General features: G+C 32.8%; 2 protein-coding genes across 2 annotated transcripts; one reads left to right on the top strand and one right to left on the bottom strand.

The window, feature by feature from the left end:
- The first annotated feature begins 4484 nt into the window (after window positions 1-4484).
- Window positions 4485-8251, top strand: LOC149405064 (26S proteasome non-ATPase regulatory subunit 13 homolog A). The gene is made up of 6 exons (XM_089606799.1): window positions 4485-4753; window positions 5907-6353; window positions 6461-6541; window positions 6828-7024; window positions 7107-7206; window positions 7678-8251. Exons 1-6 carry the CDS (start codon window positions 4604-4606, stop codon window positions 7861-7863), a joined length of 1161 nt encoding a protein of 386 aa, XP_089462925.1. The 5' UTR covers window positions 4485-4603; the 3' UTR covers window positions 7864-8251.
- A 2958-nt stretch (window positions 8252-11209) lies between these two features.
- On the bottom strand, window positions 11210-18089 carry LOC149405063 (branched-chain amino acid aminotransferase 2, chloroplastic-like). Its single transcript, XM_089606798.1, has 9 exons — window positions 17879-18089; window positions 17430-17607; window positions 16579-16758; window positions 14733-14864; window positions 13306-13401; window positions 12773-12889; window positions 12578-12673; window positions 12105-12220; window positions 11210-11356 (listed from the first exon to the last, which is right to left on the bottom strand). Exons 1-9 carry the CDS (start codon window positions 17905-17907, stop codon window positions 11242-11244), a joined length of 1059 nt encoding a protein of 352 aa, XP_089462924.1. The 5' UTR covers window positions 17908-18089; the 3' UTR covers window positions 11210-11241.
- Window positions 18090-18439: the final 350 nt, after the last annotated feature.

Raw genomic sequence — 18439 nt, 5'->3', positions numbered from 1 at the left:
GGCTCATGAACAATAACACTTGCCTAGACCCAGTAATTGCTACAAGTTGATCATACACAGAACAAGAGAGCACCGAAGAGCTTCAAACTAATTAGCATCCAGGACCTTGGTAAAAATATCTGCAAGTTGTTTGTTTGTACGCACAAGCTCTAGATTTATCTTTTTTTTACAAGCTCACAAATGAAATGGTGCTAGATATCAATATGCTTTATCTTGCTATGTTGAACAAGATTCTTGGAGATGTTGATGACGCTTATGTCGTCGCAATACAATGTCATGACATCTTGAGAGACATCTTACTCTGCAAGCATCTGTTTTATCCACAAAAGTTGGGTGCAACTACTTCTTGCTCCAATATAAATGTATCAGCAGTAGACGGAGTTACAAAGTTTTGTTTCCTGCTAAACCAGAAAATCAAGTTGTTTCCTAAGAATAAACATCCTCCACATGTGCTATTTCTATCTTTGGCACTTCCGGCCCGATCAGCATCATAATAACCAACCAAGGTGGAGGTTTTGTCATAGGAATATAAGAGACCATAATCAATAGTACCAGATATGTATTTTATGATACGCTTGACTTGGGTAAGATGACTAACCTTGGGATTTGCTTGATAGCGGGCACACACACATACAGAGTAGGTTGTATCAGGACGACTCGCAATAACATAGAGAAAAATTTCAATCATGCTTATGTGCAAGTGTTGATCAACTACTTCTCCTTGATCATCTCTGGTAAGCTTGATATGAGTGGCAGCAGGAGTACGTTTGTGAGACGCGTTCTTAAGTCCAAACTTCTTTACAATGTTTTTAGCGTACTTACTCTGAGATATGAAAATCCCATCCTCTATTTGCTTGATCTGAAACTCAAGAAAGAAGTTGAGCTCACCAACCATGCTCATTTCAAACTCTGTTTTCATTTGTTGAACAAAACATCCCAACATCTTGGCATACATCCCTCCAAACACTATGTCATCAACATATATCTGAGCTACCATGCGACTTCCTTCTTCTTTCTTTACAAACAATGTCTTGTCAACTCCTCCACGAACATAACCATTTTGATGATATTGACAGCCTCAGGTCTTGGAACAAGGTTCCAGACTTCATTTCTCTTAAAATGCACAAGTTCCTCTTATATGTCATTTACCAAAAACTCATCAACAATAGCTTCATTAACATTTTTAAGCTCAATCTTAAAAGTAAATCACACATTACCGATCATCTCCATGTAATTGACCCCCTTTCCTCTTGGTCTGAATGTCTTCTTCAAGATTGCCAATTACTTCATTAACATGATATTTTTTCTGAACTCTTGTTGAGGGACCCATGATTTTGGTGACATCTTCTCTTTCTTTATCAGAATTGTGATGATCAAAGGAAGATTCTTCTTCAGTCTCAATGTTACATGAATTGTTAGAGACATCATTTCTGACATCTATACTACCAAGAGGACTATCATCCTTATCAACACAACTCACAGAAACATCAGGATTATCATTAACCACCACATATATAGACTACATCATAGATTTAGTCCGCTTATTAAAGACACAATAAGCACGACTATTTCTAGAATATCCAAGAAAAATACCTTCGTCACTCTTAGGTACAAGCTTTCTTCGCTGATCACGATCGTCAAGGATGTAACAAACCGATCCAAAGATGTGAAAGTATCAAACGTTGAGCTTTCTCCCCCTCCAGATTTCATAATGAGTGACAGTGGTGCCCGGACGAATGGTTACTCTATTATGAGTATGGCAAGCAGTGTTTAGTGCTTCACCCCAAAAGTGAAATGGAAGATCTTTGGCAAGTAACATAACCCTCGCCAATTATTGCAATGCGCGATTCTTTCTCTCCGCTATGCCATTTTGCTGAAGAGTTGTCGGAGAAAGAATTCATGAGAGATGCCTTCAGAAGCACAAAATTTAGAAAAATTAGAATTTTCAAACTCATTTTCCATGATCACTACGGATTCTAACAACCTTTTCAATGCTTTCACCTTTTTCATGTTGAACCGTATTACACAAAGCTTCAAAGGCAATAAACGTGTCAGCTTTCTCTGGAATAAAGTCAACCCACGCATACTTGGTATAGTCATCAGCACAGATGAACACATATCTTTTCCCTCTAAGACTCTCAACCTGTATAAGACCCATGAGATCCATTTGGAGAAGCTCCAGAACACGGGAAGTAGTAAGATGTTGCACCATCTTGTGAGACATCTTAACTTGTTATCCTACATCCTACTTGACAATCACCATAGATTCTTCCTTCCTCCATCTTGAGCTCAGGAATGCCAACAATAGCCTTCTCAGTGATAATATTCTTCATACTTCTTAGATTAAGGTGGCCAAGTTTCTGATGCAACATTGTAGCTTCTTCAACCTACACGAAACATGGTTGAACTTTGGAAACTTTGCTGGGGGATCACATGTAGCAATTACCAGGAGATCGAATTTCTCTCATAAGCTTGATCTCATCCTTTTTAGAGATAGTACACTCATCACGAGTGAAATTAACAAACAAGTTTTGATCACAAAGCCGACTAACACTGATAATATTAGCAGTAAAGCCATCAACTAATAAAGCCTCTTTCAAGCAATGAAGACCAGGATAATTGAGCTGACCTTTACCAATAATTTTAGCTTTTACACTGTTGCCGAAGGTGACATGACCGTTTGAGTAAGGCTTTATGTTGGTCAGATAGCTTTTGACACATGTCATGTGGCGGGAGCAACCATTATCAAAATACCAATCTTCATTGGTTGAAGCACAAAGAGTGGTAGGCAATATTAGCTCGATAATCAGACTTGACTCTCCGGACTTTGCAATTGTTTGAGGCTTGCACATTCTGAGGTCTATGGGAGAATTGAGGGCGATGAAGATCTCTCCTACAGAGACGATAGCAGAAATGACGAATATGCCCACTGCGTCCACAATAGTGACAGATCCAGCGAGGTCTGTTGACATGAGATCTCGTTTATCTAATAACCTATTGTTGAGGATGCTTTTGACGCATGTCGGTGCCTGATGTCTTAAACATCTTGGGAGACATTAGAGCAGTTCTCTTCTGAGGAACAAATGTGGCCTTGGAGCTGGACCCACCATGAATATACCTAGGACCCTTCATGTTTTTGGCAGGTTTTTCAACAGTGAGAATCTTGTTTAGATTTTCGGTGCTGAAATCTAACATTCTCACTGATATAATAGACTTTTCACAATTCATTTACCAATAGATCCGTAAAAATTTACTTTGAGTTGATTTTGGTAAAACGTTGCTTAAATGGTATTCACTACTACAAATAAGCCTTTCTGGTGCGGAAGGGCATTAGGTGCGACTTGTCGCACCTAAAAGTCGCACCTAAATGGGCAACAGGTGCGACTTGTCGCACCCAAAGGGCTCCAAGGCCATGGGAATCGGGTGCGACTAGTCGCACCCAATACTATGGCAGGAAGGGTATTGGGTGCGGCTGGTCGCACCCAATAAGTTGGCGGGTAGGCTATTGGGTGCGACTAGTCGCACCCAATAAGTTGGCGGGTAGGGTATTGGGTGCGACATGTCGCACCCAAAAGTCAAATTCCCTCATTTCCCACGGAAAAATAGGCGCGACTTCAGATGCGATAAGTCGCACCCAATAGTGTCGCACCCAATAGTATTAGCTGCGGACTATTAGGTGCGACTTAGTCGCACCTAAAGTCGCACCCGATAGTACTATCGGGTGCGACTCGGTGGGCATCAGGTGCGACTTTTGTCGCACCTGATGCCCATATTTGTAGTAGTGATTATTCATGTAAATTTTCCCTAAATGTTTACATCACTTATAAATGTTATTTACATTTATATATGAATATTTTTAATTAACTAAAGAGAAATTCTCTCAACTACCACCATTTGATAAGTTTTTTTTTCCTCAATTTTTCACCAAAAGCTTAATTTGGCCAAAAAAATACTACTAAACCACTTGTACAAATACAATTTTACCCTCAACAATTGATGTCAACAATTTCTGACAATTGTTGATATAGATGTCAAAAATAGATGTCGATTGTTGACATCTATGTCAACAAACAGAGAACCCAAAACTCAAAGATGTCAACAATATATGTCAATTATTGACATCATGTTGATGATAAAATTATATTTGTACAAGTGACTTACTAATATTTTTGGTCAAATTAAGCTTTTGATGAAAAATTGAAAAAAAAAACTTATCAAATGGTGGTGATTGATGCAATTTCTCTTAAAAAAAATTAAACGGTTTCGTTTAGTTAGATTAGAAGAACCAAAAATAATCTAATTTTAAAAAATTAAAGATATTTTTCTAATCTACTTAAATATTTTGATTATTATTTTTAAATTTTTTTTTATTATAGAAAAATAGAAAAAACCAGACCCGTATATTCTTTTCTTTAAGCGCACGTTAAAAAACAATAAAAAAAAATATTGAAAGTAATATTATTTTCAATTTAATTTTCCAGATTTGTACAAATCGAAACCAAAAACAAACTATTGTGGTTGTTCTCTCGAAGAAAAGCTGCCATTCGCACACCTTTCTCTTTCTCCTCTCCACTCAATCTCTCTCCCCCATCGCGAACCAGCCATGGCAGCTCTGCAATACCTAGAGTCTCTTCGGAGCTCACATCCTGAGCTCTCCGATTGGTACAATTCTCTGGCAGATCTGTACGAGAAGAAGCTCTGGCACCAGCTAACCCTAAAGCTTGAACAGTTCGTTGCTCTCGCGGTTTTTCAGGTCAGTTTCCATAGCCGTTTCTTGCTTTGAATTATCAGGCGTTGTTTTGGAGTTTTCGTGAATACTGTCACTAGTTAGGGCTTTCTCTTTCGCGATCTGGCGTGGGTTTGGGGTTCTGAATCTGAGGAAAAGTGACGGTTTTCGGATTTTCTGGAACTGTTTCATTTTGGGATTTCTAGGTGTTTTAGTGTGGAATTGAGGATTGGTGATAGGTTTCGGACTGGTAAACTAGGGTTTTGAAGAGCGATTGGGGTTTTGGGTTAACGAAGTATGGCTTTTTCTTTGAATTCTGTTTTAATCCCGGAATATTTGCGGGAGACACGTAAAAATTCGAGGATGAACAGGTTGAAATGAGGAAATTTTTATTCGTTTTGATCTGTGTGGGCAGGGTTTTATCATTCTTAGAGGGCATTTCTTGTACGATATCTGTGGCTTTGATTCATGGAATTTTCAATTGTTCTGGGTGTTAATTGGTTTGTGAGTTATTGATAGCCTGATTTTGGCGTGTTCTTGAAAGTTTTCATTTTTTCAGGTGCTTTCCATGTTATATAGGAAGAATTTGAGTGTGCGTAGTACCTACTACTGTTGTTTTGGAAGTATATTTAATTTATATTTTAATTATCTTTCCAAGTCTAATTATTGCCCTTTGAATCCTTCATTTGTAAAATCTCAGCTTATGTCCTAGGCATGTTATTTAGTCATTTCCCAGAATCATGCATTGCAATGGTAGTATAGAGACAGTAAAGAACATCTTTAAAGTTCCATATTGATGATGCTGTCAATTTAAGTTCTTACTTGCAAAATAACTAAAAAATTAGGCCAAGATGAGACGTCTACTTCAATTTCTGTTTATTTTTGAAGTAGGAATCAGTAGTAATTATTCCATTTCTTTCGATTTTTACAAGTCCAACTCTGATGTTTAAGTAGTTCTTTTTGTTCTTCTTGTTGTTGTTTTTTAGCAACAATGTATGTTTCTTCACAGTTCCATGTGTCGGAAATCATTAGTTTTATTTAACTGTTCCAAGTACTAAAGTCTCAACAGTCAATTGTTGTTGGCTTGTAAGATTCCCCTATTTACAATGTAAATTGACTACCAGAATTCTTTATTTTAGTTTATTTATTGACAGTGTCTTGATTTATTGTCATTTTGCAGGCTGGAGATGCTTTGATACAGTTCTATCATAATTTCATTACCGACTTTGAGACGAAGATCAACCTTCTCAAGCTTGCGCACTTTGCTGTAATTGTTTCCCGTCAGTACTCGGAAAAAGAAGCTGCTATCAGCTATCTTGAAGGAGTGATTGAGAAGCTTAATACCACCAGGGGTCAGCGGATAGAGGAGCCAATTCTCTATATCAAGATGCAAATAGCTGTGTTCAAGCTCGAGCACGGGGATCAGAAAGAGTGCAAAAAGTTGTTGGACGATGGAAAGATTACACTTGATAGCATGACTGACATTGATCCATCTGTCTATGCCAACTATTATTGGGTTTCTTCCCAATACCATAAAGTTCGCCAAGAATTTGCCGAGTTCTACAAAAGTGCTCTTTTATATTTAGCGTATACCTCAGTGGATTCTCTGTCTGAATCCTTTAGGCAGGTATGTACATAACCATGTCACCATGTGGAATTCACATAGCTTTGTTTTCAGACATTCTGTCACTTATATTGTATAGGGTTGCTCAGTTTATATCTTCCTCTTTGTAGGATTTGGCGTTTGATCTATCTCTTTCTGCGCTGCTGGGAGATAATATCTACAACTTTGGGGAGCTTCTCGCACATCCTATAGTAAGAATAGCACTGTCAAATTCTTTATATAGCTAATAAAGCCACTCATTTTTACACCATTCTATTTCAAATTCATTCGATGTGTGTTTCTATGTTTGTCAAAGCTATATGTGGCTTGAATCACTTGATCCCAGGTGTGGTTACTTGGTTTTATTGCTAGCACAATGAACCTTTATTACCAGTGCTTATGATACATTGAGAGTTAACAAATTGGATGCCTTTTCGGCTTCTGTTACGCATCCCTCTTTCTCGTTCTAAATACATCTAATGGATTTTTTTTTCTCAGATTAAGAGTCTTCTTGGGACAAAAGTGGAGTGGCTCTACTACATTCTTCAAGCATTCAACTCCGGCGATCTAGTCCGCTATCAGGAACTGTGTCGTGTTCACAATGCTGCGCTGAGTGCTCAACCAGCATTAGTTCAAAACGAGAAGAAGCTACTTGAGAAGATCAACATTCTCTGCTTGATGGAGATTATATTCAGGTTTGTTCTCGTGGGTTTTTCATGCATGGACTATGAATTCGTAAAAGAGTTATTTCTAAGCTCAAGTTGTGTTTTATTTCAGCCGTGCATCTGAAGACCGGACCATACCTTTGAGTATCATTGCAGAGCGCACTAAGCTTTCAATCGAGGATGTCGAGCATCTTCTAATGAAGAGCCTTTCAGTAAGTTCATCGACGTGCTATGTTTTGATACTTAACTTTTTTCAAGCTCTATCTCAATCTCACCATTAGAAGTATGTGTTACAAAACAAAAGTTTGTAACTTTGTCTTTGGCGATAATAATAAAATAAATGCATTATGATGTTTGATATGGCCTATCTGTGCCAAATCAATACAAATTGAATGTCCTAGTGCAAATTAGTGTGTAAATTCTGTTCTTCAGGTTGTATATTCCAGAATTGTGACTTTTAATAAAGTTTTTGTTTCTCCTGAATAAAAAGTTCCACATTTCAGCATCATATCGTTAGTCTACAATAGATAGAATTAGAGTTGAAGTAATTGCGTTGGAGAGTTATGGGTCTCTCCCATACCCGATTATCTTGTATTTTCATATCATTTCTTAGAAGAACATCAAAAGTTCTTATCAAGAAGGTTTATCTCGTTAGTGTTATTAATGTAAACATTTTTTAACAGGTTCATTTAATCGAAGGCATAATCGATCAAGTAGAGGGAACGGTGCACGTCTCGTGGGTCCAGCCAAGAGTCCTCGGAATCCCACAGATCTCGTCTTTGCGCGACAAGCTCGACAGCTGGCTCAACAAAGTCCACACCGCCTTGTTATCTGTCGAAGCTGAAACACCCGATTTGGTTGCTGCTTGAGCTTTAACATTTTCTTTGGCGACGAGGGGATAAAAAGGTAAAACGGACGACCGAGAAAGTGATTTTGCCTTCTTCGGTTTATGGTCCCCTGGCTCTTTTGGTTTTGTTGAACCATTTTATGTTTTCAGAAAAGAGCTCTCTTATATACTTCCTCTTTGGTACTGGTTCGGAGTAGTGACTTGTAGTGTTATATGCCTTGAGAACGTTATGGTGAATCAATTAAATATTTTAGACGGCTGTTTTTTTTTTTAATTACTTTTTTTATAATATGATTTGATTATCAAACTAATGCACTTGGAAAATTTTCCAGTTACGTTTATGTACTTTTCAACCTTCTGCAAATCAATTGCATTTGCTTTTATTCCCAAGTCGTATCTCATATTCTCCAGTGGTTTTTTTTAATATATTCGATAAAACATTAAATGATGGGACTGTACCAAAATTATGATCGTTTAATTTATTTTTTTATTGATCAAATTCTATTAATTGATCTAATTTCAAAACTACATATTTATAAATAAGTATAGATGTTGATCGACATATTTGTCAATATAACAAGAAAAAATGGCATGAAGTAGCCAATTCAAATTATGGTTTTTGCAAAATAAATATAATTTCATTAGGTTTAGGCAAAATAGTCAATTCGAAAATCATTCCCCAAAAATCCCAAACTGAACACGGTCCTCACACAATTTTCCCAAACAGAACACGGTCCTCAAACAGAACACGTTTGAGATTGTGGCTGATGAAGAGGCGGCTCCGGCGGAGCCCGATGCTACGGCGGCTGCTCCGGCTGCGGCGGAAGAGGGTGCTTTGGCGGCGGCCGAACAGGGCGCCGGGGCTGCTGTGGATGAGGGAGCGGCTCCGATGGATATTTGAGGAATTCACACAAACCGGATTGTCTGTTCGTGCTCTTTTGCAGTAGAGGTTTTCTGGCATCTGTCTATTTGTTAGAATACTGATAGTACGATTGAATATGACCATTTGCTTTGTTGGATTCTCTTTTTCTTTTTTTAATTTCGAACTCCTTTGATCGCTTCTCTCACCGTCGAATCCAAGCCCCGAATCCACGTCGATCTCCTCGCCTCCGTCGCCGTGACGGAGAGTCCAACATAAGGTAAGATCTGTGCGATTGAGGTGACTGGAAGGAGGTCGGAGAAGGTCGATGATTAAATTTTAGGGCTGAATAAAATCTCTGGATAAAATTAATCCTGCATGGATTAAATCCTTGGATAAAATTAATTCTGCTTGCACTAAATTTAATCCTGCCTGGATTAATTGCAGCTTGGTTATTTTGCTTACTTGATAAACTTTGGCTATTTTGCAAATCTTTAAGTTCTATTTGGCCATTTAGCCGCTAGATCCATAAAACAATTATTTATCAACAAGTTTGTCAAATAAATTAGGGAAAATAAAACATATATACCTTATGTTTTAGTGAAATGTCGAGTTTTACTTTTGATTTTCAAAAATGTCGAGTTCATACCATCTGTTTAATTAAAATGACGAAATTATACCTTGAAATGGATAACGGTGTCACAAATCTCTATTTCATTGGTATTAACTCTTATATAAAAAAAATCCAAACCAGTATCCTAACTTCCAAATTCCCAATTTGAAATAAAAATAGTCTTAAATTGAAATTAAATAATAAAATTCATATCTCCAAAAAGATGACTTTATTACGTATTCGAATTGCAACTTTGAATCTTGGATTCTCTGTTCGAATATGTGATTTTGATGACTATCAACTGTCGATTTTTACCCATTTCCCTCTTTCTGTGTTCTTCACGATTAAGAGACTTGTTTCTTTTCAGTTTTTAAATAAATTATATATATGGCGCAAATGAATAAAAATAATTGGTGATTACATATAAATATTATAGTCATCATCAATGAAAAGTCAATTAAAATTCAATAAAAAGAAGATTGTGGCTATTTTATGGTATAATTTCGTCATTTTAGTTAAACTGGGGGTATGAAGACAACATTTTTGAAAACCTAAGGTTAAACTCGACATTTAACTTAAACACAAGGTATATCATTTTCCCAATAAATTATCATAATATTTGTAACTTACTAAGTCATTCTAAATATAACATTTGGAATATAGTTGACGCTAGAAAACTTATTAAAAAAAAATAGTCAAACAGATAAGGTGGTAATTGATATAATGGGCTAAAATTCCCATCGTGACCTTAAATAGAATGTCGTTTTTTTTTTTTTTTTTAAATAATTACGGATTTTGTTATTAGGCCACGTATTAGTTAGTTAGCATTTTATTTAAGAGTGTGTTCTTTTAGTTAGCATATTTTTAAAATAGGCCACGCTATTTTCCTATTTCCTATCTTTCAGCGTTAGGTTTTTTTTTTTTTTTTTTTTTTTTTTTTTTTTTTTTGTAAACACGATTTTTTTAATATAGTAAAATAGTTATGGTTGATTTGAATAAATTATTTTATTTTGAATGATGTCGATTTGTGAAGCAATTATTTATGGTTAATAATGTTAATAACGTCAAATTAGTTAATATTTTCCTTAAATATATTAAACAAAATTACATATAACTTTTATACCGGTATTTGTCCGTGATTTTAACGCAAACAGAATATATATATATATATATATATATATATATATATATATTATTGTTAATAATTTCTACTTATTAACCAGTTCAAACAGAATGCATACATTATTGCCAATAATTTTCACTTATTTACCAGTTCGAACGAACTCAGATTATTTCCTATTATTTTCCGTATATTCACAAATCACGAATTCCTGTTTCTTCTTCGTTCAAATCCTATAAATTTTTGTTGGTTATTTTGGTAGTCTGAGAAAGGTTAAGGAATAAACCATTTTTTGTGTTTTGTTTTCAAAATAATGATTATGGGGTGTTTTTTTTAGTTAATCAATCACGAAAGAGATATTATCGTGAAGGAAGGATATAGAAATTTGTTCTCGTGTTTGTTGTTATTTCTTAAAAATCAGAATACATTTACACTTGTCATTAATTGCAAATTTTAAAAAAATCGTTTTTATTTTAATCATTTAAGTGGGATTCGCTAAGGGTATTTTAAGTAATTGGATGTGTCAATTTACACTGTTTGACTATTTTCACAAACGTTTGAAAACATTGGCTATATACAAATTTTATAGTTTGATTTTGGCAAGAAATTTAGAGGGCCTTAAAAGTAATTAATGGATTTTGGTCAATTTTTTTAAATGGTCATAGTTTCTGGTATAATCTCTTAAATGATTAAAAATTAAAGATTTATCACCAACTAGGATAATTTAAGATAAAAAAAAAATTTGAAAATTTTTTATATAAATAGTTATTATTTGATTACATGAAAATAATTATGGAAGAGCAAAGGATTAGTTGAGTTGGAGAGTCCATCCCATCTTGTCCTCAAGAAGACCTGTTTGAATTCCAGCTAGAATTTCATATAGTTTCTGGGATAATGCTTCTGGTCCAGTTTCAAATTCCACCCTGTAATACATTATAAGTTAGTTTAGGATTTTTTTTTATTATATAGTAAATAATTATCAGTCATATATTACAATTATTATGATTGTTGTAATGAGTAGAGAATATTATCGGATATTTCTCATAAAATATTTGAATGCCTACCGACAACATTAAATTTAAAAAACATACAAAAGAACGTCATTTGGCATAAAATTCATCTTAACATATTTATTTGTAATTATTAAAAGGGCTCTAACAAATATATATATATATATATATATATATATATATACATACATATATATATATATATATATATATATATATATATATATATATACACATACATATAATCTAAAAATGCTAAAATTACAAGAAAGATGACAAACTTGTACTGCATTTAGTTCCGCTAATAAGAAAGTTTTATATGAAATTGTAAGGGGTCCAAAAAATGACTGAGGCTCAGCCATTATTGGGTTGCCTTGGCACACGGCTGAACTTTTGGCTATTTACAATTTTATCCATAAGAACTTGTTGTTTTGTCCAAATTAGAAGAGTTTTTACATATGTGCCCCGTTTTCTTTCACTTATTTTCTCTTAAAAAAAATATCAAATTATGTTTATGATTGAATATTTTAATTTCATTTTCATAAGAAAATGCCCCCCCTTGACAAATTTTTCTGGCTCAGCCAGTGTTCGGACCGGTTGATCAATTTATATAATAGATTCAAGGAAATGATAATACCCTTAAATAGTTTTTAGTACGTACCTTATCGTGCCGTGATGTGTGATAGAGGAAATAGGATTGATAATCACAGCTGTTCCACTACAAAAAGCTTCTTCAGCATCAAACAAATCCTCCAGTGGTATTTGACGTTCCTCCACCTGATCGGTGATACAAGTAATTAGATAATTAATTACAAAACTATACTGGACACACCTCTCTTTAGCCCCCTGAGAATTTTTTTTCTTTAAAAAAAAATAATAATGATAGTTTATTTAGTGTTTTAAAACTTATTTTTGTTAAATATAACTCATTTTATTTTGAGACACAATATGTTAATTGCTAATATACATATTTGCAACTAAAATTTGGCTACTCTTTGTGGCAGCATTTGTATGAATTTACGAAAAAAAGGTTATTGGCAACCATTTTCATCAGAAGCTAAAAGTTCTTAAAAAAACTATTAAATACTATATATATATATATATATATATATATATATATATAAGATCACCAACCTGGTAACCGAAAGTCGCGGCGATTTCAAGTATGCTCATACGAGTAACACCGGGTAAAATTGTCCCTTTCAGTGCTGGGGTCGATAGAACATTACCCTTCAATTCAATATATAATATATTCTTATTAATATATCTGTTCTTGAGAGATATTGCGAATTAATGTTTTCCAATTATTATGTATTATATTGTAATTACCTTCAGAATGAAAATATTAGAGGCACCAACTTCTTCTATGTACTTCCCAGTCAAGGAATCAAGAAATAAGACATCTGAGAATCCTTTGGCTTTTGCTTGGTTTTGTGCTTGGTAGACCTAGTACAAAACTTTTGATTAATAATAATTATGCATTCGTAAAATAGTAATTGAAAACTTATGTATAATATTTTCTGTCCTATTTTAACCATTTTTTTGGAGCAAAATAGCCTTCAAAACTGTTGATGTTTATAGTATTATAGTACATTGAAATAATTTTTTTTCGTGAAATCCAATTACTAATAAACAAGCCAAAACACACATGTATAAAAAGTAAATTGTTAATTTCATAAAATCAACTACCGAAATTATATTCTGATCCTGAAAAGAAAAAAAAAATTCAACCAACTTCTTACCCAGTTTTAATTATAGTTTAAGTAGACGAAAAAGTCTCTCGAATGATTGATTTAAGGAGTTTTTCGCCAAAATTTCTGTCATTAACTAATAGTATTTTATTATATGGTTAATATGCTAACCGGTGCATAATTAGTGATACATTTGATATCTCCGGTTCCTCCAGGCATGGCTCGATGAATCTTGTCGTCCACATATAAGTTTAGGCCAATGCGACCCTATATGATCATAACATACATATAAAAAAAAATATTAGGATCTTATAGATTTAATTATATCTATATGTGTGGTACCTAGAATAGCCTAGTGGTAATTCCACGCCACCTCCTGTGTGGAGGTTGTGGGTTCAATCCCCACCGCAGCAAAGCTGCCTTAAAAAAAAAAAAAAAAAAAAAAAAAAAAAATCTATATGTACATTCTCAGTCTCTCAGCTATATAATATCATCTTTTGTTCTTTTGTGTAGTTTACAGCGTTAATCAATGGCAATAACCCCCATGAAGGCCCTTTGCTGCAAATTTTATTTTCTAAAATTCATAATAAATTGCTAAACTAATAAGGGTTTTTTTTTTTTTTTTTTTTAAGAACTAGCGACGTAGTTGATTGATTTATTTTCTATGATAAAAAATTAGTTTTCACGTCATGAAATTAAATTGATTTACTTCAGAATAATAAGTACTTTACATATCTTCCGTCAAGATTACTAATTTTTCAAAACATTATTAGCTTTACTGTTTTAGATAATTTCTTAGCGCTTTGGCGTCATCACTCAAGAAATAATTCTTACATACAAAATTTTCCCATATTTACACTAAAATTCAATGAGAGAGAGACAGATGCCATTTCCATCTCCTTACAGTTTTCTTGTCATTATACAAATAAGCGTAAACTTTGAGGCCGTTGTTTAGTTTTCTAAATTCGTTTTCTGTTTTCAGATTCTAATTTTTAAATTTAAAAAACAGATTTAAAATTACGTTTCAGAATATTTTAAATGTTGTTTGGTTATATTTTTCATTCAATTATTTTTAGATTTTAATTTAAAGTTTAAGAATTATAATATAAGTATATAAGGGAAATGAAATAGAAAACAACTTTTTTTTTGTTTTCTGTTTTCTAACTAAATTTCAAAGCAAAAAAAACATAATTTCAAATGTGTTTTCTAAATTAATAAACAAACATGTTTCCTAGTTGTGTTTTCTAAAATTTATAATTACAAAACAGTAAACAAGATTGGAAAACTAAATCAAACAGGGCTAGGCTAGCTTTCATTTTTCTTTTTCTTTTTTCCTTCTTTTCAATTAAAACCAACTACTATGCTTTCCTAGAACATATAAATGTCTCTTTGTTTTTCAAATCTTTTATCATTTTCAATTAGAAGTTTAAAACCAACCACGTAGTAGAATAAGACCAAGACCAACACCTATATGCGTTCCTAGCAGCCAAGCTGACTACAAACGTATCCAAGCAAACATCTTTGACTAAAAGGTTAAACAAATGTAAAAAGCTACTTTAATTAAAAATAATTATATGTATGTGTAAATATATTCAAACCTTGTGATAGTTTGCAACTGGAGAAGAATATATTAAAAATGTATAGTCTGGTGCTGGTGCTGGGCCTAGCGTTGCCCCACTTCCCATTAACATAGGCCTCAAATACAATGACCCTTTGCCAGCTGGAGGAACCTACATATACACAAAATATTTAATCTATTAAGTATGGCTATACAAAACCGAACCGAAAATCAGATAAAACCGATATCCAAACTGAACCGAAACCGAAATCTGGAGCCACGTCAGATAACAGAAATTCGGATTCGGATAACCGATCCGGTTTCAAAAACTGGACCGGATATCGGATTTGATTTTAGACAAATTTAGATATCGGTTATATATAACCGAATTTGTTTTATTTAAAAAATTAAATTAAAAATAATTAAACATAGGTCTTTCACAACCACATAGACTATGATTTTGAAAAAAAAAGAAAAAAAAACTTCACAACATTTTTTACCTAACTTTTATTTTTTATTTTTTAGACTATGGATTATTATTTTAGAGCTTTATATGACTCGTTTTGTACTCGTATTTAAATCATTGTAATAATTTTAGAACTAGATACGTATTATAAAAACTGGATAGCCGGTTTGTTTAAACCGGATATAAAACTGGATCTAAAATTTAAAGAATCGGATAACCGAATTTTGAAAAACGGATACTGAACCGGATATTGGATTTAAGAAACCGGATAACCGAATATTTGGATAACCGAATTTCGGTTTTAGACTAAACTGGACCGGATATTGGACCGAATTTTTAAAAACCGAATATTCGGATTCGGATATAAAAAAATGTAAGAAACCGAACCGAACCGATCCAGTTTCAGCCCTAAGGGTATTTTAGAAGTTCAAATTATTTTTTTTGTAAAAAATAAACGAAAATGGTGATATTTGTAATATAACATTTTTTAGGGGAAGTATATCTATCATTTATATTAAACTGAATGGATATGTATGATATTTCTAGAAATCGAAGGGACTCGCATTTCGATTAAACACGAGGGATACTATTGATATTTAAAAAAACATTATATAAACTTTACTTGCTCTTACATTAATAAAGAAAACAATATATAATTTATTATTTTATGAAAGCCCAAATGGGAACGAATAAGTTATATCATTATTGATTAGGCAAATAATTTTTTATATACAAAATATACTATTATTTATTTTTTAACTAGTCAATATTTTGTACATTTTAGGTAAATAGCCAACATATTATAAATTTTAGGTAAATAGCTAACTATTTGATAGAGTATATCAATTAATTTACGCGTGTAAATATTTGGTCATGATTATTTATCAAAAACTTATTAAAAGTTGTCTAAATGGTAAATAAAAAATGTAAATAAAGCTATATATATATATATATATATATATAATAGACCCATAAATATATATACTAATTAATAGAAGGAAAAAAAATAATAGTAAGACTAGCCTAATATAATATAAAGATAAGACGGTTACCTACAATTTAAGTTCATAACACGTAACCGAAATAAATACTAATTGCTTAATGTTAATTTCTTTCTCATCAATTAAAACACGGTTATTATAATATATATATATATATATATATATATATATATATATATATATATATATATATATATATATATATATAAGGGCAGTGATTTAAGCATATGGTTTTAAATAATGAAAAAATTATGTGTGTCTAGGGGGGGCATATAGTTTTAGGTTAAAGATTAAAATATTGTGGGTACGATTTATAATTTTATATAATTAACAAGTTAAAATGTATAATAAATATTATGGGCATGTATTAAGATGTCAATTGCCTCTGCCATTGTGTATATGCATACATACATACATACCCAACGTCTGTTAGCTAGGACTGTTTGCTTGACTGCCTCGATGAATTGATCGATGGACGGGCAAGGCATGCAAAGTCTTTCAGCCCCGGCTTTCATGCGCATTGCATTTTGCTCCGGTCTAAAAAGCTGGATTTTCTTACCATCTTCTCTTCGGTATGCCTTTAAACCTTCAAATATTCCCTACACAAATCCATCTCAAAAACACATAGTTGTTAATTACTCAACAACAATAAAAACCATCCAACGGCATCATCTAATGAATTTTGCAAAATAACGTATAGGTTTGTCTAAAATTAGCAAAACGATTAAAGTTGTAATATTTTCACGATTACTATAGCTATTTTTCAAATCAATTAGTTTTAAATGGATATTTTGCATCCGAACTTCACATGTTGTTATTTTTCAAATCAGTTAGTTTTAATCATCGAATGGTTGCAGCTTTTAGCATCCTTTCGACCAATTTCTTAAAAAGAGAAATGATACAACAAATTATAATTAACATGGTATCAAAGCTCACAAAGTTCGATCAAACAAAAAAAAAAAAAAAAAAAAAAGAAAATAATGTAAGATGGCTAAACCTAAAAGCCATCACTCCAAATGTGGCGTTGTTAAAGATCTCATCTAAAAAATACAAAGAGATCTACCCCACAATGTTATAAGGTCAAAGTTACTAAATTTATTGTCAATTTTGACATGAAATCATGTGATAATGAACTTGTTCATTTTTGGCGAAACTTATACGAGATTAAAATCTTAATATATTGGTTAGTTATTTTCCGTCCAAACCTGTATGCAGTTATCTAATATTCTTGTACTGATTAATTAATAACTATATATTCAGAATTACGTACCTGTCCGAAATTCAAGACTCCAGCGTAAGGACTGAGCTCGATGTTTCCAAAGGGAATAAGGGTTCCATGATCGAAACTTCCTTCTTTGGAGCATTTCATGATGTACATGAAATCGGTGGATATTGATTGAAACCCTAGCTCATCCCAATTTATGTTTGCGTATTCTTCCTGATTCTCACTGCCATATTTTTTCCCCAATTGAAAATACATCACAAAATAATATTAATTAATTAATTACCTATTTTATTTTTTGTTCATGCAAATAGCGTTATATGAACTGATTGCTTGGCAAACTATATGCACAAACACGAATCAAACAGTCTGCATAATTAATACCAATATCATCGCGAAGAGAGGATATATAATTTACTGGCATTAAACTAAATTTATTATCTATGATTTTGAGCATATATATAGTTACATATAGACATGAATAATTAAAATCTCACCTGGGGACATTCTGACATTCGGAAACCATTTTCGTAATCGACTAGCTAGCTTGATATTAAATCTTTTTTAAGGAGAGCTTTGATATTGTTTGTTGGACTATATAATTGATTCTCTTCTTCAGTTTTTCTATTAGTTAATTGATGAAAAATATATTGGCCACCCACACGTAACTCCACTTAGAGTTTTCAACTCTTTTAATTTATTTATATAAAAAAACACACACATAAAATATAGAAAATGTCTGTTATTGATACAGGCATAGGAAGAAGAAAAAAAGACTTGTCCTCAATATAAGAGGTCAGTAAACGTTTGTGTGCTAACAAAATATATAGATAAAAACGTATATGACTTTTGAATGTTGCTCTGTTATTTTGTTGGTGTTGAACAATTTTATTTATTTTATTTGCTTATAATAATTAAGCTTGAAATGAATTTTAATGTGGCTATTATAAAAAATAACAATGTCCCGCCCACCCACCACATAATTTATTTCAATATAAGAAATTATAGTAAGTACTTAAACTTATGCTCTTATTCGAAGATAATGCTTACAAACAAAA

This window comes from Urtica dioica, chromosome 2 (genome assembly GCF_054948205.1).
Source record: "Urtica dioica subsp. dioica isolate 48M chromosome 2, U.dioica_male_clone48M_v1_H2, whole genome shotgun sequence".
Lineage (NCBI taxonomy): Eukaryota > Viridiplantae > Streptophyta > Magnoliopsida > Rosales > Urticaceae > Urtica > Urtica dioica.
Note: the sequence above shows the minus strand (reverse complement) of the source record. Positions and strands in the feature narration are given on the sequence as shown.